We start from the raw sequence: 25065 nt of genomic DNA on the forward strand, positions 1-25065 counted from the left end.
TACTGGTTTGCATGTCCTCAGGTCCTGGAAGGTCGGCCCATTTACGTGGATTGCTATGGTAACCTGGCTCCTCTGACCAAAAGTGGTCAGCAATTAATACTTAACTTCTACGCCTTCAAGGAGAACCGCTTGCCCTTCTGCGTCAAGGTACTGTTCACGTTAAAATGCATTTGTTTTCCTTAAAAAAAAAAAACGGACACAATCCTTAGGCGCTAACCTAGTTGCCACTGTCATTGATCGACCCCCTAATGTCACCACTCTCCGTACAATCAATCCTCTTCCATGGTTTGCCGCTTGGTTCAATGCTTTTTTCCTATTTCTGAACTAGCTTGTTGCAATACCACTAACGAGGAAATGGGTGTAGCGGAAGGAAAGAGACTTTGCCTTTAGCCATTTTCCGACAAGTACAGTTCGACTAAAGGCAGTCGATGCATTGCGGTGGTTGGATCCAGATAATTAAAGACAACTAAATAATTTCACACCCCTATTGCAGGTTCGGGACCCCAGCCAGGAGCCCTGCGGGCGCCTCAGCTTCCTCAAAGAATGCAAGAACACAAAAGGCATGCCGCAAACGGCTGCCTGTAACTTGAACATCACACTGCCCGCCGCCAAAAAGGTAAGACGCAAGTGGACATTTTGTGTCGTCCCTTCCATAACCATCCTCACTGTGAGGGAAATAGCAGTGTTAGGCTTAAAAACAGAAAAATACTTTGTCCAAAAATGTGTCTTTTATCTGTTTAAGGCTTCTTTCAATGTCTGTTGGTTCTTGACTGTACGCCATGGTCGCTTGTCATTGGCTCTTTTTTTTCCGTTTGGATGCTTTTTGGCTGAGGGCTTTTTTGACGAATTTTGCTTTGCTATCAGGCTGCTTTTTTGTGGCTTGATTTGAGTAATTTTTTGCATTGTATCATAGCGCTTTTTGATTTGGTGAGTTTTTTGTTGTTGTTGTTGCTGCCTTTGCCAAAGCGGCTTCTGGAGCTTCCGTCAATCACTCTCTTTTCACACCCTGATGTTTCTTTTCCCCCCCCTCCCTTCCTTGCTTTCCATTATGTTACTCCTCTCCCGATTCTGCATTGCATCTTGGGAACCAGGAGATGGAGTCTGATCCCGAGGATGAGGTAAACGACAACCCTTCCCTCCCCACCATACGCCACCCTCTGCTAGATCTGCTTAGCTTAGATTTATTCTCGCCGCTTCCCCAAGGGAAATCTAAGACTTTCCCTTGTTTAAAGTGCTGACTTTTGCATGATATCATATAGATACTTGCTTTAATTTAAATGTAGTACCTTTTTTATACAAAACCAATGGGACAAAACCAATGTCAAATTAGTAGTTAAATAAGGATGTGTATTTCAAGTCCAGATCTTGCTCCAATTGGCAACTTGTGTTGTTTGCTATTGTTGCAGACTGAAAAGCCTGAGCGACGTCATACCTTTGCATCGCTAGCCTTACGTAAGCGCTACAGCTATCTGGCCGAGCCTGCACTGAGTGAGTTTTGTCATTTTCACTAACAACAACAAAAAAACATCTTCGATGAAAAACCTTTAGTGATGATTATCATGATTCTTATGTCCAGGCGTTGTATTAAAACAAACACTTCTCTTCTTCTCTGACACAACATGCACTGTCCACATGCTTTTTTTATTTAAAGATGTCCTTTTTTGTTTTGCATGGACGGTTTTGGAACTGCTTTGTTGTGCTTGCCCATGTTGTTCTGAGTTTATTCTTCTGGCTTTGGTTGTTTTGAATTCAGAAACATCAAAATCTTTCTTTGACTGATCAGCTGTCTCAATATTTTAGTTATTTCAAACAGGGTGAGGGTCAAAGAAACATTTGCTGTCCTTTTTTTGTTTATTCCATTTGACTTTTTAGCAATTTTTGGTGATGTGGCAGTTGTTTTGTTGGATAGGTCTGCATGTGAGGAGCTATTTTCTTTTAGTCTGCGCTTGTTACCATCTTTTTCTTGACTCTGCATGACAAAATGAGACCAACGTCAGTGTTGGGTAACACATTTTGTCATCTTGAGGAAAAAAAATGTGAGGGGCCCGTCTGTGATTGATGGAAATTTGCTTATTTGCAATGTTGGTACCAAACAGATAAAAGGCACTTCCAAAGGGGTTTGAAATTAGATGAAGAATCCATATGCTGATGTTAGAACATCTCATGTCTGAATAGAGGAGCTACTTTTGACATTATCTTGGTGCATTTGTCCTTTCACGTTTCTGTTGCCTATTCAGCGTCGTTTTTTTTTAATTTGCGGCTTTCTTGGGCTTTGTTTTGTACCATTGAATTGCTTGTGGTTGTTATCGATGTTAGAAAAAAACAACACACTAAGACAGTCTTTTATGATATCAACTTAAATATCTGAGCACTTCATGAAACTGTTTGTTGTTGTAATAATGGCAGAATTGCTTCACTGACCAACTCTTCCCTACTGTGATTTTTTTTTCTTCTTCCGCATCTTCTCTTCTCTTTTTTTGTGTTGACTACTCCACATCCTTTTCATTCATTTTCCCCATGACTTCATTATTTCTCCAAATTCTGCTGAAGAAACAGCTGTTGAGCGAAGCACACCAACCTCAAGAACACTGCCTGGTGGTCACCCTCACAAACCTGTCTTTCCAACCAGAACTCTCCCACCATGGTCGACTACTCCTCTTACCGTCCCTGTCCAAACAAGGCTCGGCAGAGTGGGCGGTCCCATCATCGCTCCCGATTCATCGACCTGCTCAGCAGCTGCTTCTCCACTAAAATCTTCCTGGCCCTTTTCCCCATCACCTTCATGTTCATCGTCAATTAGAACCACCATTGGATCTACATTACAAGCAACTAACGGGACATCCCCTGAAAAACTACCCTTATCCCCAGTGAGGTCTTACAGAACTATACCTTCACCCATTAAAACAGTGGTCAAGCAGGGTCAGTATCCTATGCAGGCCTCTGCCAACATGGTGTCCAATGGAAGCCCATGTAAACCTGCCACAGATCCTGCTTTACCCAAAGGTTTTTCTTCAAATCACACGTCAAGGACCTCTCCCATTCACTCCATATCAAATGGTTACGTATCAGATACATCCAGAAGTCCTCCAGTCTCACCAAAAAAACCACACAGTATCTACAACTCTCGCATGCCAGTTAAGATAGACACACCACCCAATCCTCCCTCAGGCAAAAGCCTCTCCAACTTATCCTCATTAAAAATCTCTCCCAATACAACATCACCGCCACGAGGAAGGAAAACCTCCATGTCGCCACCCGGCAAAACAATCACTCCATCTTCGGACTTGTCCATGGTTAATGGGCACGTTTCGCCCGTCAGATATCCGTCATCTTCGTCCACGCCCTCTTCACCTTCTTCACGGCTAATATCGGAAAGAAGTCTTCAAGAAAGGATTCAAGCCACCACCCAGGCGGCCACGTCTGACATCAGTGCCGCTATAAATGAAGCCATTGACTCCTATTCTCCATCGGGCTATGGCACTCTTAAGTCCCAGTCAACCCCTTTTAGATCTACTACAGCAAGTTCTGCTTACAGTTCTCTGAGGTCGACTGTTGCGTCCTCACTACCCGCAGTTACGTCCAATACAGTGACTATACCCGTCTACTCATTGGTTAGTTCAATGCCCCAGACGCTTGTTAAACCAGGGCCAGGTTCCCTGAAAATGGTGCTGACTGATTCCCCTCGAGCTTCCTCTTCTTCTTCGTCAATCTCATCCTGTGTTACAGCTTCCAAAATTAATTCCCAAATGAAATCGCCCCCTTACATCACACCGCCCATAATACATCAAGCTAGTGCATCCAATCAGGAGATATTGAAAGATGTAGCAGACATGAAACAGGACCTGATGAGAATGACAGCCATTTTACAGACAGACACACAAACGGCTGCTAAAACAGTCCAAACGTCACGTTTTAGTTCTCCTCGTGAGGCAAAGTTAGAGGATGATGAGCCCTACACACTTGTAGAGAAAGTGAAGGAAGATTTAGTGAAGGTGAGTGAGATATTACAGAAAGACATTGCCGATGAAAGTAGACATCCGGAGGAAGATTGGGAGGAATTTTCCATGAATGAGATTGAGGAAGCTGAAAGAAACACGCTTAAAAACCAGTCCAAAAATGACCTCGATTTGGCTAAAGTGGTAGACTATTTAACAAACGACTTTGGGGCTAGCTCCTTATCTAAAATGGCTGAATTAAAAAGCAAATATGAGGAAGTGGTAAAAGGGGAAGAGAAACAAAAACGTGTTTTAAAGCCTTCTATGACAATACAGGAGCATAAACTAAAAATGCCCCTGCCAACATCTGGCATGATAAGGTCTCCCTCAGAGAAGGACTTAAGTAAACTTGCTGAGTCATACCAGGGGGGTGATACCATTCTTGAATCCCCAGAGGAGTTGTCTCATGAACAGGACAAGAGTCCTCTGTCTGATAGTGGCTTTGAAACCAGAAGTGAAAAGACACCTTCTGCTCCTCAGAGCGCAGAAAGTACAGAACCCAAGCCTTTATTTACAGATTCCTCCATCCCTCCCTGCATTTCTGATACTAGGACAGAGGAGATCCATATTCAGAGTCTCACAGATGAGCCTCTTCTTTTGGAGGAGGCAATGTCTACTTTTCCTTCTGCTGAGTCCAGTACAGCTTTAGCTAGTTCAGTTGCCGACATGGAAATGACTCTTCCAGAGGAGGATTCCATAAACATGTGTCTGAAAGAAGAAACTCATATTACCACCACTACCCGAATGGTCTATCACAAGCCTCAGTTCACAGATGCTGCCGAAGGGATTGAGGAGACCATGTCAGTGCGAGACATCATGAAAGCATTTCAATCTGGTCGGGACCCATCGAAAGAACTGGCAGGCTTGTTTGAACACACATCCAGCCAAGACTCGGTTAAAGGTGACGAGCTATCGCCGAGATTTCTCGACAGGGACATCCCTTCTAAACCCAAAGTAGACCGAATAATTGAGGTTCATATAGGCAAAGGCCATAGTACGACAGAGCCACCTGAAGTTTATATCAGGGAAACAAAAAAACACCCTGAGCTTTATGTCTATAAAGGTGAGCGTGGCATTAAGGAACTACTAGATTATGACTTGTGTCAGCAAGAAGAGGAAGAGCTGATTGCTGAGGAATCTTTGCCCCCTTTCCTCGAAACGTCTCGTGTTAACACACCAGTTTCGCAGGAGGAGGATAGTCGACCAAGCTCTGCTCAACTGATTGCTGACGATTCCTATAAAACCTTAAAACTACTGAGTCAGCATTCAATAGAGTATTGTGATGATGAGCTCTCAGAGATCAGAGGAGAGTCTTACAAGTTTGCTGAGAAAATGCTTCACTCCGAGAAACTTGATGCATCTTTACGACCCCATTCCGAGGCTGAAGATTCTGAGAAGAACCAAATGTCTGGGCAGCAAGATAGCCCCAAGAGGGATCATGCATCCAAGTCCTTAAAAGATGCCCCCCCGAAAACAGGAAGATTTTCGCAGAGAGATGAATCACCACAGTTTGATAAAGTTACAGTACTCCATTATTCAACTGAACAAGGTAGCCCCAAGCATGCAGTCTGGATGAGATTTACAGAAGATAAACATGACCGGAGCAGGGACAAACTCGTCTATGAGGACAGGGTGGACCAAACGGTAAAAGAGGCAGAAGAAAAACTCTGTGAGGTTTCTCAGTTCTTTCGCGACAAGACAGAGAAGCTCAATGACGAGCTGCAATCACCTGAGAGAAAGCCATTCAAAAGAGAAATCAAGGAGCCCAGGTCCTGGCCAAATTCAGCATGTACCAGTCCTCAGAAAACAAAAACAAAGGCAGAGGAAGGGGCATTTAATAAAACCAAACTCAGGGAGCCTTCTGTGCGTAAAACATGTGGCGTTTTACCTGCAGAAAAGAAAAGCTCAAGCTTGCCATGCAGTCCTCAGAAAAACCAAAAATCGAAGACCTGTGAGTCTGAGCCATCTTCTACTGCCAACATCAACTCAACATCTAACGTTACATCTGTGAGGATGAAATTTGAATCTGAGGCTGTGAAAAAATCTCAGTCTAGTCCAACCAAAACACCGCCTCCAGTTCAACCAAAACCGTCTGCCAAGAAATTACAGGAGAGCAAACTCCCTGTTTACCAGTTTTTTACTGACAGAAAAACATCAAGAATTACAGAAACATCTCAGGAGAAGATAAAATTAACTAATAATGAAGACACAGATTGCACCAATATGGCCAAGTCCCCAAAAGTGGTGTCAAATAGAAATATGTCATTACAAAGAACACTTTCAGAAAATGATAGTGATACTACCAAATCTAATATAACAAAGAATATATCTGTGGAAGTTTCCAAAATAGATAGCGAAGATATAACGAATAAAAACTTCAGAAAAAAGTCTGAATCTTTGATCACAACCCCAACCACTTATGACAATAACCCCAACAAAAAACACCCTTTGACCAAACCCTCACAGATTCCAACATTATGTAAAACTAAAAGCCCCGAGCGAACCTCTACCAAAACAAATGAAAATGTTACTTTTGAAATTCTTGATAACACCCCAAAGGATTCCAACTCCAATAATTTACTGAATTCAAAAGAAATCCTGGAAAAAGCCATCACTCCTCCAGCTACTGCTGCCTCCAAAGATAATTTCAAAGGCATGAAAAAATTACCTGTTTACGTCAATCTCCAGGTTGGCCGCCAGGCTGAAAGAGAGGCCAAGGGAGCTCTCCATGTTGTCAAGCAGAAGTCCATTTCTGGACTCAGTCTACTCAGTCCTGAGGATGACACCCTAGAACAATTTTCCTTCATAGATAGCTCAGGGAAAAGCCCCCTTACACCAGAGACCCCAAGCTCAGAAGAGGTCAGTTATGACCTCACTGCAAAGACGCCTGATGACTTCCTAGAATTGCTGCCAGATAAACCCAGCCCAATCATGGAGGTATGTGAGGAATTAGAAAATGATGACATAGGAAGAGCTATCTTCTCTTTTAAAGAGTCCTCAACTGAAATCGAGGCTAATATCAATGTTGCCCAGGCAGACTTTGCAAATGCTAACATGCAGCAAACAATAACTGATAACTTTAAGAGATTGGAGAATAGTTCCATCCTGCAAGAAGGCACAGTCAACAGGAATGATGAAAAAGCAGGGAAGGATAAAGGTGTTGCATACATTGAATTTCCTCCTCCACCTCCTTTGGATCTCTCAGAAACTTCCGATCCAGACAGAAAAGGTTCCTGCGCTTCGCCGGAAACTGAGACAGAAATGATGGAGGTGAATTTACAGGAAGAAAAAGGGAAGTTGCAACTAATTGAACCAATTATACGTATTCAGCCCCCTTCGCCAGTACAACCTGATGTAGACAATAATCAGTCAAATGGTGAGGATGATGATGAAGAGTCCATTTTTCAGCATATTCCCTCCAGGAAATTTACTTTGAAAACTTCCAGGGTAGAAGAGGACCAAAAGAGAAGAGAAAAGGAAAATCAGGCCAAGATGAAAAAAATCGACAGTAACGGAAACGACAAAGAAGCTCTGCTCGGAATAAACGGATCTAACGGTTCCAACGGCAAAGGAGAGGACATCGATTGTGAACAAAACGGGAATGATCAATCCATAACTGACTGTTCCTTAGCGACAACAGCAGAATTTTCCCATGACACCGATGCAACAGAGATAGACTCCTTAGATGGATACGAGCTCCAAGACGAGGACGACGGCCTTTACGAACAAGCCGACTTAAAGTCTTTAGGCCCTCTGGATAGCCGTCGAGATGTCTGGTCAACTGACTCCTTCCGACCCATTGACCGCTCTTACCCTCTCTCCAAATTAGAAGTTATTGAAGAAGAGAAAACCCCTGAAGAATTCCCAAAAGACCAAAAATCCATTATTGGTGATCAATCTATTGACACTCACAAAGGAGGCCTTGAAATGAATGGACAGAAACCCTCTGATAAAGAAGGATTTTCAGATTCCTACTTTAGCTATAAATTAGAAGAAGAGTTTAATACTCCTTTTAAGACCGTTGTGACTAAAGGGTTGGATTTTGACCCCTGGCCCAGTAAAGGTGCCGAAGAAGATATCGTCGAAATGGGAGGAATGTCGACAAACAATGGTGAGCCAAAGCCTTACGGCCTAGCAGTAGACGAGCAGTCTCAGGCCACCACGGCGGACAGCACCCCCGCCCGTACACCGACCGACGATAGCACGCCGACGAGTGAGCCCAATCCCTTCCAGTTCCACGAGGGAAAGATGTTTGAGATGACACGCAGTGGTGCGATTGACATGAGCAAGAGGGACATGGTGGAAGAGAGGCTCCAGTTTTTTCAGATTGGTGAGCATTCCTATTCAGCAGGCATGTATAGGGTCAGAGAAACTATGGTTGACGAGGGGGATCGGAACCCAATGTGTATGCCTGTAGTTGTCCCTGTACAAGCAACTACCGTTCAGCTAGAAATTGCAAATGCTGCTAGGAAAGACATAACCCCCAACACAAAATGTACTACTTTTAAAATAGGAACCAATCCAGACTGTCTAGGCACTTTGGACGATTCAACTCTAATAACTACAAATTCAAATTTAGACAAGGTAAACAATGCAAATCCCCCAAACTATCTGACAGATTATTTTTTAAATTCCACCAGTCCTTTAGACACCCTTTTGGATACTTTTGAAGATTTAGGAAGCACTTTCTCTCATAGCCCAAATTTCCCCTCAGCACCTTTTCAACCAGAAGTGACCAACATTCAAAACCAGTGACCTTAACTATATTTATAACAGTATGTACATTTATAAAAGTTCTTGGTACTTCTATAACAATTGCTTAGCCATATGGAGAACATGAATTATATTTTACTCTTATAGCAATAAGCTAAGGACCTAGAGAAATATATAATAACATATGCAAGTCCATATTAGGACATCTTTGAAAATTGATCTCCAAAATCGTTGTCAAAGCCAGGAAAGAAACTTATTCTTTTTAAACCACAAACGATAAATAGCCACCTGATAAATAGTGGATTTGCACAAATATACATCAGTAGGCACCCCCATAACCCTCCAGACCCAACGACTCCCCAGAAGGCCAAAAGTTAGACGTAACAGAACCTCCCATTGAGGACCAAGAGCTTGCAGGGACTCATCCTTTTCAGTATCATCTAGACCAGCTTCTAGATGTTCCTGCTCTGCACGCACCGCTAGCTCCACCTCCACCTTCACCAGCACCACTGGCACCACATCAACACCGTCTGCTAGTGGTGAGAAAAGCCGAACAAGAGGAAGAGTAGACTGACACTCGGAGGGGAGAAGCAGAAGGAGGAAGGGAGTGAGGTTGATCCACCAATCACGATTCCCGTCACTGCAAACACGACTAGTTTGTAAACTCTTTGTAAACACCTTTGTATCTTCTTTTTCACTAATGCATGTAGTTGTTGTGGGTGCTCTGTGGTGTCCAGAATTGTTTATGTCTTCCTTGTGTTGTCTAATGAAGCCCCGTCAGGGAAATTTTTTGCAATTTGGGGATTTTTTCGTTTTAGTTGTGGCCTGGAAGTCGTAAAAGATTTACGTTGATCTTATAGCCCTTTTCCGAGTTGTCAATTCTTCAGTGCTGAGGGTTTAAACTCCCGTACAAGCATTTTTCCCATCATAAGTGAGGCTTTTTCAGTTCTTGCGTTTTTAGTAAACATATATCTAGTACTATTGCACTTACAAATGGTTGTAAAGTTAAACGTAAAAGATATTTTATCGTCCTTTCAATGTTTTGTCTTCCAAATAGAACACTTTTGCCTCTGTTTTATTTTGTCTTACCGTCTTGCTGTCCAGTCCATCAACAATTGTCCGACTAACATATTCCAGCGATCTTGTTGCAACGTGACATTACGATCAGGAGTGAGCCATCTTTGTTATTTGAAGCCACTTTTTCAATTGACCCAACTATTGATTCCCCAGTTGGCAAGCCCTGAAGAAGCCTCTCAAAGGATTGGTTAAACTACTTTGTGGAGTGAGTGGCGTTGCTTTTGGAAGCGGTACAGCTATGGCATCAGGTTATGGATTTGGCGTACTTCCCATGAAACAGAACCTGTCAATTTGTAGGATCATTTGTCTGAGCGTGGCATTGCGTTGGTTCCAGTTTGCTTGGCCAATTTAGTGGTGGTGTTTTTGCTTGGTTGGGAAAACAATTCATCAACTTAACTTGACAATCATTCTGATGTCAAGCAGCAACAGTGAGTTTCTTTCCTCAGCCCAGGGCATGTTGCCTGTTGGTTTGTGACTTGAAGCTTTAGTATAAACCTTAACACTCTAAACTAGAATTATACTGCTTTTCTGGCCTTACTAGTAAATTCTGCATCCACAGTATCTTGCTCAGAATATGCACAATGCAGTAGACGTGTCCACTCTAAAAATGAAGGATAGTTTGGCCAGAAAGGTTCTGACAGTGATCTCGCATCACAAATACTGACTCACTTCACATATTTGACACAGTCCAGGTATGAAATCGACACATGCACTTTGTTCTCATTCGTCGAAACATGGTGTGTTGTCTCTTTCTCACTATTATATTTGTTCATTCATCCATGGCCTTTTTCTAATTGTTTTTTGTGTTACGTTGCCTGGTTTCAGGCCCTCAGAGTCCCTGCGAGAGAACTGACCTCCGCATGGCCATAGTTGCTGATCACCTGGGACTCAGCTGGACTGGTAAGTCGATACACGTCATTTAAGAACAATGTGTACTTTGACCGTGGGATGGCAACTGGCCCAATATGTATTTAAAGCATTCATTTTGCAGTTTCTACTGTCATCTTGTGGACATTTTGTGTACTTGGTTAAATGTACTGCAGTGATGTGGTTTGAGTCATAAAAAGCATCTCAATGTAAGAATCATTAGTGTTAACCTTATGTACAAGGTTAAGTGTCATATTTGGTTTATTGGAATTATGAATTAACCATAATTGATTTTAAAAATATTAAATACTAAAATTATCCCTTATTTTTTTTGGGTGGGGCATTTGATAGACACATACTAGGCGTGGTCTCTGCAAACCAGAACAAGCCAGACCACCTGCACTGCAGCATGGGCCAACGCCCAACCCCATCGCGCATGTGTGTTTGTGCTCCTAGGGGGGGTTAAGGCGTGCCAGCCTGACGGGTGGGCCGGCGACTACTACTGATGCGTTTTTAATGCACACTGGCGAGAGATGACACTGCAGTCAACAAGTGAACACAATGTTCTTCCCACTTTGAATTTACTACTTGTCGTTATTTTAGGGAGCAGCGAGCACAGACTATCGAATTGCACAGCTGGCAGACAAAATCTTATCTAAATACAACGTTTTATTGTCAATATTCTTCTGAATTTTTGACCCTACTAAAAAAACAGATCATTGGCTTGTAATAAGCCAAATATAAGACACATGGCAGTATAAAACACAGGTTATAAAACATAGGAAAAATGTAATGCTGAATATTATAGTAAATTGAGTTTCTTTGTGAGGACATTTTTTTTAGTGGCTTATTCAGTGAAGTACATTGTTTTCAATAATAAAAATAGTAATAATTGGCCTGGCAAATAATCCTGATTCATTAAAATTGGAGCAAAATCATGTTAGAATTTGAATTGTAATGATGTTTTTCAATGGTGTTTTTCAATGATGTTTTTCAATGATGTTTTAGAGCTGGCCAGGGAGCTGGACTTCTCCGTGGAAGAGATCAACTCCATCCGAGTGGAGAACCCAAACTCCCTCACAGCGCAGAGCTTCATGTTGCTAAAGAAATGGGTGCAGAGGGACGGTAAAAACGCCACAAGTAAGTCCAAAAATATCCATCCGCCTCGCCCGAAAACACATTTTAACCATCCTTTTTTCCCCTCTCCAGCGGACACTTTAACGGCGGTGCTGAATAAGATCAATCGCTTGGATATTGTGACTTTGCTGGAAGGGCCCATATTTGACTACGGTAACATTTCAGGCACTCGCTGCTTTGCCGATGATAACCCAGTATTCCCGGATCAGTCCGATGGTAAATTGTAGTCCACCCTAGCTCCTCCTACTACACTCTTTACACTTACGGCCTGATTTACTAAGAACTAACATTTTTTTGCTCCCTCTTTCCGTTTGCATGCACTGTTGGTTGGTCTTGAAATTTAGGGAACGCCAATACAAGTGCAAAAAAGTACTTATTTTTCCCCAAGATAAGTTTTGACAGTAAATGACACCTCATATTTTTATATTAAAGCCACTGGTATTTCCTCAAGGAATGCATTGTTTAAAACTAATGCACGGTGCACTTTTACTATCTTTATCATTATTTCTAAAGGTCAGAAGTCTCACTCAGTGGACATATTTGATTTAAACAACCAAAAAGCACCTTTTTATAGCTCATCTATATACTTGCGCAGTAATTTTTTAGTCTATTTTTGCATGTACAAACCTCTAGTAAATCAGGCCTGTAGTTGTTTTTTTTTCTTCTTTTTTTTCGGCTTTCCCTTCTTCACCGCTCCTCACCTACTCTACGCTTTCTCAGCCAAAAGCGGCAAAACCTCACTAGCACATCTAATCGCACCATCAGGTTCACGCCTAAGCTGCCGCTTCCGTCAGATAAACATAGATTCGCCAGATGCCCTAAATAAAGCATCATTGTGCCCTAAATTTAATTTATAATCATTTCACATCAATGAATACTAATAGGCCGTTATATTTTACTTACGTTCTCAAACATGTTTATTTTTAAGGCTAAATTTCATAATATACTTTCATTCATAATATACTGCAATATAATGTCGTGTGTAATTTTATGTCTATTTTTTCAATTCAAGCACCTCTTACAAGTTTCTAGATAAATGTACAATTCTCATTATCAAAACCTTACTGGAGATAATGATCTTATAAATCTGAACCTCATTTAGTTCCACTGTTAAAGTGTAGATGATCTAAATGTGCAACTTGAATCACAATGGCCGATTATTATGAGATTAACATACTATAACTGTATTTATGCATGTTTTTGCTTTACCTTGCTTTCTTTCTATAACTGGTGAACATGCTTTTTTGCTTCTATAAAAATATATTAATTGAATATAGTAACCCCTTGCTAATATATATGTAGAACATGCTCTAACTGCGAAAGTACTGCTTAAAAAATGCCTCTATTTTTCACATAAGCATTTTTTTGGTCATTAACTCTGCTTTACTATCATAACTATACAAAAGACATCATTAGTTTGCTGGCATTTTCTCTCTTTCTCTTCCTTCTGATCATAACGTAATGGCGGCCCACAATTGAGACGTTTCAGACACACCTTGCAATGAATTGGAACTTGTCACATGACCTAAAGAAAAAACACAAAAACAAGTCTGAAGCGTCTCGCTGTGTGGCAGTCGACGTCAATGATACGGACTAACTCCTCCTCCTAACTAACTCAGACGCCTTTTCTGACACGCGTCGAAAAGGCGTCGCCCTTTTTTCCTCAAGCCTTCAGAGTGCGTGAAGATGTCATCTCCTCGCTTCCTCCCGGCTTTCTTCATCCTCTTTGAGGCTGCCTCACATCCTCCTCCTCCTCCTCAGACTAACTCCTGCAGAAAACCCCCCTGAGTCGCCCCACCCCAATCCTGCTCCCTCAATCAATATGTAAGGCACAAGATAAATCCCCCTGCACTCACATTTATGTGTCTGTTAAATTTATAACTCCATATCTGGGATAGCACTGCTCTCCTTTCACGATTAAGTCATTATCCCCAAATAATTACTGTTACGCTTATTATAGATTTGTTGTACTTTAGAGGCATTAATGTGAGTGCATTGGCCTTTAGGAGTGAACCCAGCCAATCTTGGTCTCAAGCTGTCATGTGTCATTTTCAATTTGTTTGCTGTCCTTTCATTAACATTAACATTTTCATTTTAACATTGTTCTTTTGTTTGCCGTGTTTTTTGTTTTGTTTTTGTGCTGCTTGAACTCAGCTCCGAAACCTCTCCGATCCCCCGCGTTGTCGTCTCCTCCCCCGTCGTTTCGCCCGGATATTTCCGCTCTTTCCTCTTCTTCTCCTCCTCCTCCATCTCAAAATATCCATCCCGCCACCTCTTTTTTCTTCTCCTCCCCTCCTGCCAACACCCCCTCTCCTCGTTCTTCCCCACCCGTCTACCTCCTCCCCATCGCCCCGGTCCTACCTCACAAAGAGGAGCTCCCCTACTCCCCCCCGCAGCCCTCATCTCCCTGCAGCTCACTGGGCTGCTCCTCCATCCCTCATCCTCTACCAGCTTTCTCCTTCCCATCCCCACCTCCCCCTTTGGCTCCTCCTACCCCTCCCCGCCTCCCTCGTTCTCCTCCATCACCCCTTCCCCTCTGGCGGACTCTCCGTCGACCTCCTCTACCTCCTCTCCCCAGTCCCCCCTCCCTCCAGGCATCCCAGCCCACTTTAGGCGTGACCCGTCCGTCCCTGACGTCTACATCTAAACTGGGTTGCTCGCTAATACAATTTAGAAGCCCACCGGAATGCTAATGGCGCTGTGGTGCACGAATTGGGCAACAATGGTCGATCATCTCCAACAGAAATCGACCACTTTTGCATGACAATTTGTCCATTATGTCCCAAACTGAATTTAGACTGGCCGCAGTTTTTATGTGCCCATTGGCAAATGCGGTTTTGTGTTTGCAACAAACTTTTCTTAGCTAAAAGTAGAAGTCCGTGTCATAGTTTGTGTTGATATGGACCTTACGTCGCCAAAAATCGAAGCTTTTGAAACCAAACCACTCATTTATTCTGAATGGAGCACCCAAATATGACATTCCTACTTTTGGCATTTCTTCCCATCAAGCTACAAGTAGACCCTCCACGCTAATCATCATATTACATTATAATTTCCCAGACATAGTTAATTTTATTTTTCATTTAGTTTCACTTGCTGTTCTAATACTACAAAAGATAAAATGAAACAGCAAAGAAACATTTCAAGTTATTATAGTTAACAATATGAGCATTTGTATCATATCTATGTTGGCACCAATGGAGTACACCGTTATTTAATAACCTTTTTTGGGGGGGGAAATGTTTTTTTTATTTGAACATAAGGCCATTTCTAACGGATCCTTTTGAACTAGCGCCTTCTGTCCCACCCACCATGTCCTCCATCACTCTTTCCTCCTTTTTCCTCCTTGTATCCCCCCCCCCGAACCAAACCCCTCCCTCCCTCACCCCACGCTAACCCCCCCTGTCCCCCTGCCGTCTACGCAGATTACCAGCAAATAGAAGCGGAGCTCCAAACCCCCCCTGACCTCCACTCCGATCCCCCCACCCCACTGCAATCCAAAGACTTTTTGCGCAGTGGCCCAGTAGACCCCCATAGCAGGCCCAACGACCTCCCTCTGCTCCTCGAGCCCCCCCTGGTGCGCATGGAGGACCCCAGCGAGTCCCCCGACAATGACAGGAGGGTGGCCCATCGGCGAGCCATGTTCGAGGGCGCTTACGCCCCCTTTGAGAGGCAGGGGAGACCCTTTGGCGGCGACGATGAAGAGGAAGAGGAGGATGAGATGACTCAGGAGAGGCTACAGAGTCTCCTGGAGGATATCAAGCTGGAGGAGGAAGGCCCGGAGGACGAGGAGATGACGGAGGAGAAAGTGCACGCCATTCTGGAGCAAGTGCGGCAGGCCGAAAAAGATTTGTGTTCAATTCCAGGCTGGAAAGGAGGCGACGCCGCGGCCGTCGCCGACCAGACGACGGCCGAGCTCGGAGCCGCTTCCGAGGAGGGCAGGTACGAACATTCTGAAAATGAATCGTGTCAAAGTGGTGGCCCGGGGGGTTTAAATCTGGCAAGCCGCCTCATTTTGTGCGGCCCGGGAAAGTAAATCATGAGTCCTGACTTTCTGTTTTAGAATCAAATTAAAATGAATATAATAGTATAGATTACATTTCCTAATATTCCCCCTTTTTAAATCAAAAATTGTAATTTTTTATTCCATTTTTCTGTGTTTTTAGTTCAAAAATCATTTTGTAAAATCGAAAAATATATATTTTTAAAAAGCTAAAATAAACATTGTTTTAGATCTATAAAAAACTGAATATTCAGGGATTTTAATCCAGTTCTTTAAATCCATTTATAAAAATAGAAATCTAAATACTATATCTAAAAGTCCAATACACTTGATTTAGGCAGAATAGAATCCAAAAAAGAACTACCAATGATCCAGATCTTATTTTAAAAATAATAATAAACAGAAACAGGAATCTAAACTATTTTTCTTTCCCAGTCCCGATAGTCTGGCCGACTCGCTAGAACAGCCACCAACTCGGACCACCAAGAAAGAAGAAGAGCAAGCGGGCGACCGGTCAGCTCGCAGAGTTCAGGTACGATCACACACGGACGAAATAGGCGCCATTTTTTAATTCCAATGGGTGGTTGAACGTCTTCAAAATGCGGCTGGTAGTGGGCCCAAAATGTCCAGAGTGAGTGTTTCTTTGATGATGTGGAAGAGGAGCAAGAGGTGGAAAAGGAAGTGTCTAGCTCTGAGGAGGAGACCACCGTCACCACCAGGGTCTTTCGCAGGCGGGTCATACTGAAGGTGTGTGTGTGTGTATAGTTTATGGTCTGCTTTGTAGTGTGTGCAGTGCAGTTTGTTGAGGAGAAATTGGTGGTTTGATTAGCTTTGGTTTGTTGCTCATGTGTGATGGATAATGAGATACAGGTATTGGTACGGTAGGAAATCATTGTTTGGCCAGGTTTGAATTTTGGCGTCTTGTGTTTGCTGTGTTTTCTCTTAGTTTTCAGAAGTATATCAAAACCTTTTTCATGCATAAATTATTTTGTTTTATTTTTTCCCTGATGGAGCACTCAATTAAGCCATTGGAATTTTTTTTATTGAATATACAACAGATTTTTTTGCAACCCTTTTTTGTGCTTCACCAACAAATTGCAAAAAAAAACCAAAGAGGCTTAATAATTTTTTAATTCCCCACTTTGTTGAAATAGCTACTGTACTAATAGCCTTTTTTTTGATTCTATAATTTTGAAAGAGCTTTAAAAATATGTTGATAAAAATACATTTTTCCTCATTCTTACATTTCCAAGCTATGGAATATGTACATTTGGCCCTTCCAGTCAATGAGTGTCCTGTTTGGTTAAAAATAATAAAAATAATAATAATTTGTGCATGAAATGGTTAACTTTATCCAAAGTAATGTTGACTTGAAGCGTTCCCAACAATAGTTTGATTGTTGAGAAAAATCCATTTGAGAAAACGTCTTAAACTCTGATTGTGCAATTGAAGAAAACATGTTGTTGGTGTGGCAAGAAATATTTTTAAAGTATATTTCCCATCGGGGTACTCCAGGGAGAGGAAGCCCGAAACATACCCGGCGAGTCAGTGACGGAGGAGCAGTTCACTGACAGTGACGGCAATCTAGTCACCCGAAAAGTAACCTTATATCGCATTGCGCCCTTTTTATGGCCGCGTCCCTATCGTCACTTTCCGGTCCCTTCATTCAAACAGGTGATAAGAAAGGTGGTGCGCCGCGTGCTGACCTCAGAGCAAAAGGACGCTCTCGCTGAGGAAGGGGACGCCGTCGTGACTGTAACAAAGAGCGGCGCCGCAGGAGGGGGAAAGGGCAAGAAAAGGGGCAAACGCTCCCGGCAGGGTCACAAGGTTGCTGAGTGATGTCAATTATGTGTGCATCTTTATTAACATGAGCATAAAAGTGCTGTAATTGAGTTGATATGGAAACATTTGAATGCATTTTGGGCTCAACAAAATACCTTGGGAACTAAATGGCGCAGTTTTTGAGTTGTTTGCATTGCATTGCATTGTTTTTAATGGGAATAGTTAATGTAGTTTGGTATGCCTTTTGAGTGTTGACAGTTTTCTTGTTTGTTATGTGATTGTGTGTTGGAAGGCATAGTTTGAACTTGAAGCTGTTTGTCTTCGCTTTAAGTGTTTGGGTGTATTTTAGGTTTCTAACAATTCTAACAGTGTCTTGTGCCACAAGTTTTTAGTGGTTAAAGCTTTGACACTTGTAGTATGACCTTGTTTTTGCATGTTGAGTTTTGCTTAGCCAACACTAATTTGTGTGCTTTATGTTTTGCATTTTTCAGCAGGGAAATGGGAATAACAAATCGGGGAGAAAAAGTCACTCGTAACCGCGGCGCAACTCCCAAAGCAAGGTAGGTTGAAAAATAGAATCTAAAGACAGGGAATGAATGATTTATGAATTGACGACTTGTTATTCTTATTTCAATACTCTGTGTGTGCACCATATTTGTATTTCATTGAAAAAATGTGCAGGTCCACTGCCTGGGAAATCACCCCACTTGGCTCACCACGTTCGCGTCGGGGAGAAAAAGCGGCGTCCAGTCACCGACAACAACGGCACGTTTATTTTTTGAAGGTTTTTCCACTCCGACCAAGATAAAGCAGTTTTAATTTGGCATGAGCAAGCACGTCGGCACACTTGAAGAAACCTTTTTTTCCGGACAGTCGAGACGATAAATGGAATTCCAGATTAAACGGGACGCCTTATTTGGTGATGCTTCCTCCTGGAATATGACCTTGCGGTGACGATTTTTTTTTAAAAACCAGTGTACATAGAAGAAGAAATGGCACCGGATGAAACAATCAGTCGCTTTACAACTCATTTATGCACTGATTGGAAGCTCAAACCTAACAACAACAACAAAGAAAAACAAGTGCATTTGGAAAAGAGACATTTCTGCTGTGTGTGTGTGTGGACTGCATGTGATGCCACTTATTATTATAATTTCTTTTCATTTCAGCTTTGATTCTCTCCCCTTGCCTAATCCAAAGCACTGGAATTCACTTGGAGAGGCTACCACAACTAGCACATAATTTCTTTGCAATAATATTAACAATAATAATAATAAGAATGCAAAGCTTCATCCTTGTGCTTCACGGGAAAATGCATCAGGCAAAAGGGACTGTTTTTATCTTTATTTTTGGATTGGTAGTCACATTTCAATAGCGCTTGTTCTTATTTTTGGGGGAAATGGAGCCTTTTCATAGGCAAGTGCACCCCTAAGACTGGATGGCAGCCAATCACAGATGAGCATTCACATCTACACCTTTTGAATGATTTACAATCTTCAACAAACGTGACTTGCATGTTTATGGAATTACAAGAGAAAGCCGGAGTGCCCGAAGAAAAACACGCATGTGGAAGACATGCAATTGCCAGATTTCTCAACCCCAAACCCCCGAACTGTGAGGCAGATTTGCTAACCACTTCACCATCCAAACTGCCCTATTTCAAGGATTTTATTTCATTAACCTGGAAAATATATATAATCACATTTTTACCTGCATACTCCAAATGTATATGTTTTTACTGGAACTTTAACACAGTCCCCACCAACCCCCTAAAAAAGGAAAACATACACATTTTAAGTTCCTGCATAAAGCTTTTATAATATTTTAAACTGCATTTGAAAAGCTTCTTCAACCCTGATGAATCCACATGTATGACACCGCCAACATAGCCTACACTGGATGATCCAAAAAAAAGTTATTTAAGCAGAACATAAATAAATAGTGTTCAAATCAAAAAGCTATTTTTTTGCTCTGTTTTTTTCCTCTCAACTCGTTCTTATTATTGATAACTCCAAACTGTGTTTATCAGACTCCCAAGTTGGCTCTAACTAATATTTTCCACAAAAAGAAAAAGGAAACAGCACTTTGTTGTGTTGTAGCGACGTTTACTGGACAATTTTCATAATTACAGCATCTAAAAGCTAGTGCCTATATTACACACCTGAACCCAAATTATCATCAACCATGTTGGCTGCATGCATTGTTGTTTTAACAGATGCAGCTGGAGAAGAGGATCAACGCCAATTTGTCAAATCAATCGATCAAGATCTCTTTTTTTTTTAGTTTTTTAATGTCTAGAACTGCAAATGCATTCACCTGTGGAGTCTGGGCATCATCATATTGGTAAGTAGTAATCTTGTTTATGTATTGTTTTGCAGAAAATGTGCAAGGAAGGACAAATGCATGTGTATTTTGTTACTAAAAAGGTTAACACATGAGTAAATTCATTTACAAGTGATGCCAATCCACCCCACAACAAGATTAAACCAAAAATATATATATTTATATTATTATTATTATTATTATTATTATTTTAGAATGTTACATTACCTTTCACTTATTGACTAGCAACTATCTATATCAGTTGGAATGTCAGAAGAAAATACGCCTAAGTCCACGTTCACAATGTAGCAATGATTTTTCAATCAAAGTCTGCTGATTTGAGTGGAGATTGACAAATTCTTTGACTTTTTTGTTAATTTCCTTTTTAGCTTGGACTGTAGTTCCAAGAAGAGCAGGAAAAATCCCTAAAATATTGCAGAAAAATTGCACAGAATCAAATTCTGGTTGTGACGACGCCACATCTCATCCAAAGTGAACTACGAACTTAGTCCAATAAGGACAAGCATCATAGAAAGTAAGTAAAAATGATAAATGGACAAAACAATGTAAATATATAAATAATGTTATATTATATGCCAGGGTTCTGTAACTTGTGTTGTGTGAATGTAATGTAGGAGAACACCCATCAGACATATCAAGATTTTATTAAAAATAGTCAAAAATACTCTATACGTACTATTCAAAAATCCAGCCCGTCAGTTCATATAACATTTAGCATCTGTAAATAATATTAGTGCGCATTTGAGTGCCTCAAAGCATCGTGGGACGTAAGTTGAGTGACTTTATCCCTCCTTGTTTTTGTTGGCTCCTTCTGGTCTATTCATTTTTTGTTGTTGTCTTTTTTAATATATATGCAATTAGCACCAAGTCTGTACACAGGAAGAGGCCATTCTGTGTTTTTTTTGTTTTAGGAAGTCTTTCTTTGTGGCCTCACGTTTTAAGTCAGACGCCCTTTTTTTGCATGTAAGCCTAGTGCACTGTTCACCAGATAAGGGATGATACTGACAGTCGCTACAGGTACAGTGGCACTTTTGCAGAAGGACAGCAGGTAGAAGAGGGCAGCAGTGTGCGTGGGTGGCTTGAAGGAGTCGAAAAGGTGAAGCAACAGAAGAGAGACGACAATACAGCCGCCTCGAGACACAGTGCTGCTATTGCGCTTTGTCTCGGTGTAAAGCGGCGAGTGTAGGCCCAGTCCCAAACCGAATAGTGTACCCATGTTGCGAAGGAGACTGGCAAACGGTGTGCTGTCCAAGTGGACCCACTCGGCCTTGTTGCACCATTTCTGGGCTTTCTCTAGGGTCCAGAGGAGGTCTACGCCCATAAACTTTAGAACCAGGTAAAAGCCCACTGCAAAGGAGGTCAGGAAGAATGTAGTGTAGAAGTACTTCTTCATGCTTGCGCCGTAGATCCACTGGGTTCTATTGAAGGCCTCGGCAACAATCATGCCTAGGAGTCAATGAGAGTCCAAATAAGGATGCTTTCATTTGTACAGATGCCAACTGTTTTCTAATGGGATTTGTGCCATTTTAAAAATGGTTGAAAGTAGAGAGCATGCATAAGAAATGGAAAAATGTTTATAGTGTACTAGTTAGCCATACCTGTGATGACTCCAGCAACAACCTGGTGAGGGAAGTGGGCAGCAATGAAGACTCTGGACAGACAGACGCAAACTTGGACTGTCCAGAACACAGTCCAAAGGATAGTCTTCAAGTAGCTGCCAAAAGAAAATGTCAAGATCATTTTAGTGACAGAAGCATACCCCATTCAGTTCCTTTGTGGGGAAAAAAAACTAACTATCTGTCACTCTGAGTTAGTACACCTTATCGGTACAACTACGGCTGGATGTCAAAACAACTTGCTACCTGACAGTCAATGATCAACTAAACGTTAAAACAGACAAAGTTGCATGATGTAACCGCTGGGCTGAAAGTGGTAAACAAAATGTTGGGTTTACCTGTTTTTAGAAGACTTCTTGCCACCATGTTTCTTCCTGCTGGCTGTGATGGCCAGGATTGATGTCACCAAAGTGTAGTAGACACTTGCTGCACCCATTGCATGACCTGAGGGGCTTCCTGTGTAGCAAAGACAAAATATAAGTTTATCCACTGTCCATCTCGACAAGTAAACCTTCAACTTTTTCATACCTGGACCAGTTTCACAGGTCATAGGGTACTGTTCAATATCTGGCCGAATACCATTGCTGTAGAAAGGCGTCTCATGGACCCACCAGTAGGGCCTCTCCCCAAAAAGAATCCTAAATAAGAAAAATATGAACATATAGTCATTTTCAGATCTGTTAAATGAATTGACAAATTGATGAATTCAATCAAAATTTACCATTTGAAGACCAGATTAAGCCAATCCCCAATAACGGCCACCCAGATGAGCTTGATGCCCACCGAGGGCCGAAAGTGGAACCACAATGGGAAGAAGATAAAAAATGTGTTCCTGAGGTCTGCCGCCCATGACACCCAGAGGAATAAGCCTTGGGCATCTTGGTAGTTGGTCTGCAGGTAACGGGTGCTGCTCACCCCAAAACCCTGCATGGAGTCCATGATAGCGTGAAACATCGTAGTGGCGAGTGGGCAAGTCTGTCTAGAGTGTCGCCGGCGGTGACAGGGCTGCTTGTTTTTATACCCTAGGACCCCACCAGTCAGACGCATGCTCATGTTGATCTTTGGACCTTGCACGTGTAATAAAACATTGCTCGTTTGGAGGGTTTGGTAGACCGACCGGGCACACAAACATGTTGGGAAGGGGGGAAAAAATACTACGTCAGAGTCAGTCACATCTGGAGAATTTACTGGAGGTGATCAGTTAGGTTAATAATAGGTCATTTATGGAAATGACCCACTTGTTGAATTGTGGAATAGTATATTTATGTTCGTACTTTGCATAATAACTGATCAGTTATGTAATTGACTTGTGATGATTTAGAGAAAGTGTTATTGGTTATTGTTGTAGATTATATAAGGGTATCAATGATTGAATGATAGGGGTTGAGAAGATGGATTCAGATAAAATCTATATAGCCGACTGGTTGCATAGAAACAAGTTACAATTGGAGCAAACATCAAGTTATTGCTGACAAGTCCAAATTGGTTCCTGTTTGACAGGTTGAGATCTGAACAATTTGTACAAGGACAAGTTAAGAAGCTTGAAAGATTTCCAGGAAATCAGTGATCATCGGCAGGGGCGGTCACTGATATCTCTAATTATGGATTTCGGTAGACAGAGGGGTTGGGGGTGTGTACGGGGTTAAAGAACCTGTCCGCATTCTTCCAAATGCAAACAACCCTGCTAACCTTGATTAAAGTCCAATGAGGATCGCATGCAGACAAAATTCATAGGACGGGACTTCGCAGTAGACTCATCCCAAAGCGCATCCTGCTAAGACACAAGACTGCTGTCATGGATTTGGTCCACAGTTGGGGGGTTGAGCTAGTGTTGCATCTACAGACATCATGCAGTAGCTATGAAGGCCTGTTCAGTGTCTTCATATCTGCACGGCACTTCAATTGGTTTCAAAATAGGGTGTATTGTCGCTTCTGTAGGGTTTCTCAGACTCTTGGACTTGTGGATATTTTCCTCGGAACATTTGGTAGCTTTCTATTGCTTGTCCTTTGAGAAGGGGATGCAGTTGCACTTTTAATCCCGACCATGTTGGTTCTGCAAGCTCTTTGCTGGATGACTTCGAGGAGTGGGATGTTTTATTTTGGTGCTCAATTGTTGCAAATAGACCTTTTTAGGCAATTTCTAGTGTGCTAGAAAGGAAAGAAATTGAAGTTTTTGTTTTGTGTGGAGATCTTGTGACCTTTTTGTATACATTTTGGATTCTGGAAGAGAATTTTATCTCAAAACAAAGGTAGTCAAGCTAAAAGTTTGCAGAATACTACATTTGCTTTATGGGTTTGACTTCTTATAAACATATTTTTTTAATGTATTCTTTCTTGAAAGATATTCAGATCAAATCAAAGTAGTCTTATTCACTTAGTTCTATTTTTTGCATCAAACCTATTAAGATTTTTTTTTTAGCACACTTGGAAAAAGAAATTCCAGTTAATTGGTACTTACCAAATAAGAGCTTCCCGCAAAAGCAGTGTTTTTCTTCCACAGGCCGCTTTGTACTGATACTGATTAATTGAGTGTGTTAAACATTAACTCAAGCATGCGGTGCTCATCAGCCAGCCCAAATTGTGACACTGCCTCCAACACACGCTGCATGATCAATGAGCACAATGTGTTGTGGAGGACAAAAAGTCAATTAAATCCATCAGAGTTCAGCTTTTTAAAAATAACTGTACTTTTTACTGGATAGTCTAACTTTAGTCCAACATCTGAGCTCACTAAATCACATGATTTATGTCCAAGTTGCTTCTAATGAGTCACATAACTTGATCTAGTCCCTCAAATTAACTAATTTCTTTAGTCGGCTTTTATACCAGCGATAAGAATCTAGTCAGCCAATCAGTTTGCTATGTAACTCACAGGATTTATTGTAATAAGAGTATTTCGGAGTCAAGTCAGTAAACCACAGGTTTCGCAGTTGTCAGTCACAATACTCAAATCAGTCATTAGTAGAACAATTTAAAATGTTAATGCAGCTTTACTAGTATTACGAATATTTCCTTATAATGTCACTTTTAGTTTACTTCAGCTGTTGGTACTGCAGGAAAAAAATACTCACAAAAAACATTAAATGTTTTGAATAATGACTGATTGTTTATTGAAAAAGTTATACTAAAATGCAATATTGTGTCTTTCAATCCCAGTAAAAACGAAGGACCAATTCTGATCACTAATTTTCCTTGAAGTACTGACAATTTACTCAATCTTTATCCTATACTCAATTGTGTACAGGCCCAAAACTGCATACTAAGTGCATTAAAATAGTAGGACGATAGAGCATCCCATGCAATTTGTTTTTCAACCAAATATGTATATTTGACAGTATTTTGGGTACATGTATCAGGACAAGGTTCAAAGAAGAAAATCACGCGTATGACATAATAACCTTGTGACATTTTCCCACCGGCATATCTCAAGGCTTCTTATCTGTGAGCCACGGCGTAATAGCCTCGTAATAATAAATGTTACCACTTTTTTATTGTCACTACGTTCAATTGAAAAAAAAACATGCATAGTGGG

General features: G+C 41.5%; 2 protein-coding genes across 2 annotated transcripts in view; one reads left to right on the plus strand and one right to left on the minus strand.

The window, feature by feature from the left end:
• Positions 1-17778, plus strand: part of LOC144211641 (ankyrin-3-like) — a 43113-nt gene extending 25335 nt beyond the window's left edge. The window contains exons 34-46 of the mRNA XM_077739036.1: positions 22-147; positions 494-616; positions 1092-1118; positions 1407-1488; positions 2551-8325; positions 10611-10685; positions 11661-11792; positions 11862-12005; positions 15215-15731; positions 16228-16324; positions 16405-16539; positions 17308-17391; positions 17467-17778. Of these exons, the coding sequence (XP_077595162.1) occupies positions 22-147; positions 494-616; positions 1092-1118; positions 1407-1488; positions 2551-8325; positions 10611-10685; positions 11661-11792; positions 11862-12005; positions 15215-15731; positions 16228-16324; positions 16405-16539; positions 17308-17391; positions 17467-17631 (7482 nt within the window). The 3' untranslated portion in view covers positions 17632-17778. The remainder of the gene's footprint in view (positions 1-21; positions 148-493; positions 617-1091; positions 1119-1406; positions 1489-2550; positions 8326-10610; positions 10686-11660; positions 11793-11861; positions 12006-15214; positions 15732-16227; positions 16325-16404; positions 16540-17307; positions 17392-17466) is intronic.
• Positions 17779-20816: 3038 nt separating this feature from the next.
• Positions 20817-22539, minus strand: g6pc1a.2 (glucose-6-phosphatase catalytic subunit 1a, tandem duplicate 2). The gene is made up of 5 exons (XM_077739652.1): positions 22255-22539; positions 22062-22171; positions 21872-21989; positions 21516-21631; positions 20817-21363 (listed from the first exon to the last, which is right to left on the minus strand). Exons 1-5 carry the CDS (start codon positions 22485-22487, stop codon positions 20855-20857), a joined length of 1086 nt encoding a protein of 361 aa, XP_077595778.1. The 5' UTR covers positions 22488-22539; the 3' UTR covers positions 20817-20854.
• Positions 22540-25065: the final 2526 nt, after the last annotated feature.

This window comes from Stigmatopora nigra, chromosome 18 (assembly GCF_051989575.1).
Source record: "Stigmatopora nigra isolate UIUO_SnigA chromosome 18, RoL_Snig_1.1, whole genome shotgun sequence".
NCBI classification, from domain to species: Eukaryota; Metazoa; Chordata; class Actinopteri; order Syngnathiformes; family Syngnathidae; genus Stigmatopora; species Stigmatopora nigra.

Excerpts from the sequence above, each read along its gene's own strand:
- g6pc1a.2 (XM_077739652.1), bottom strand. The coding sequence starts at position 22,487 with ATGTTTCACGCTATCATGGACTCCATGCAGGGTTTTGGGGTGAGCAGC. Across the intron at positions 21,990-22,061 it reads GACCTGTGAAACTGGTCCAG|GAAGCCCCTCAGGTCATGCA; the intron begins GTATGAAAAAGT and ends TTTGCTACACAG. Across the intron at positions 21,632-21,871 it reads AAGAAGTCTTCTAAAAACAG|CTACTTGAAGACTATCCTTT; the intron begins GTAAACCCAACA and ends TTCTTTTGGCAG.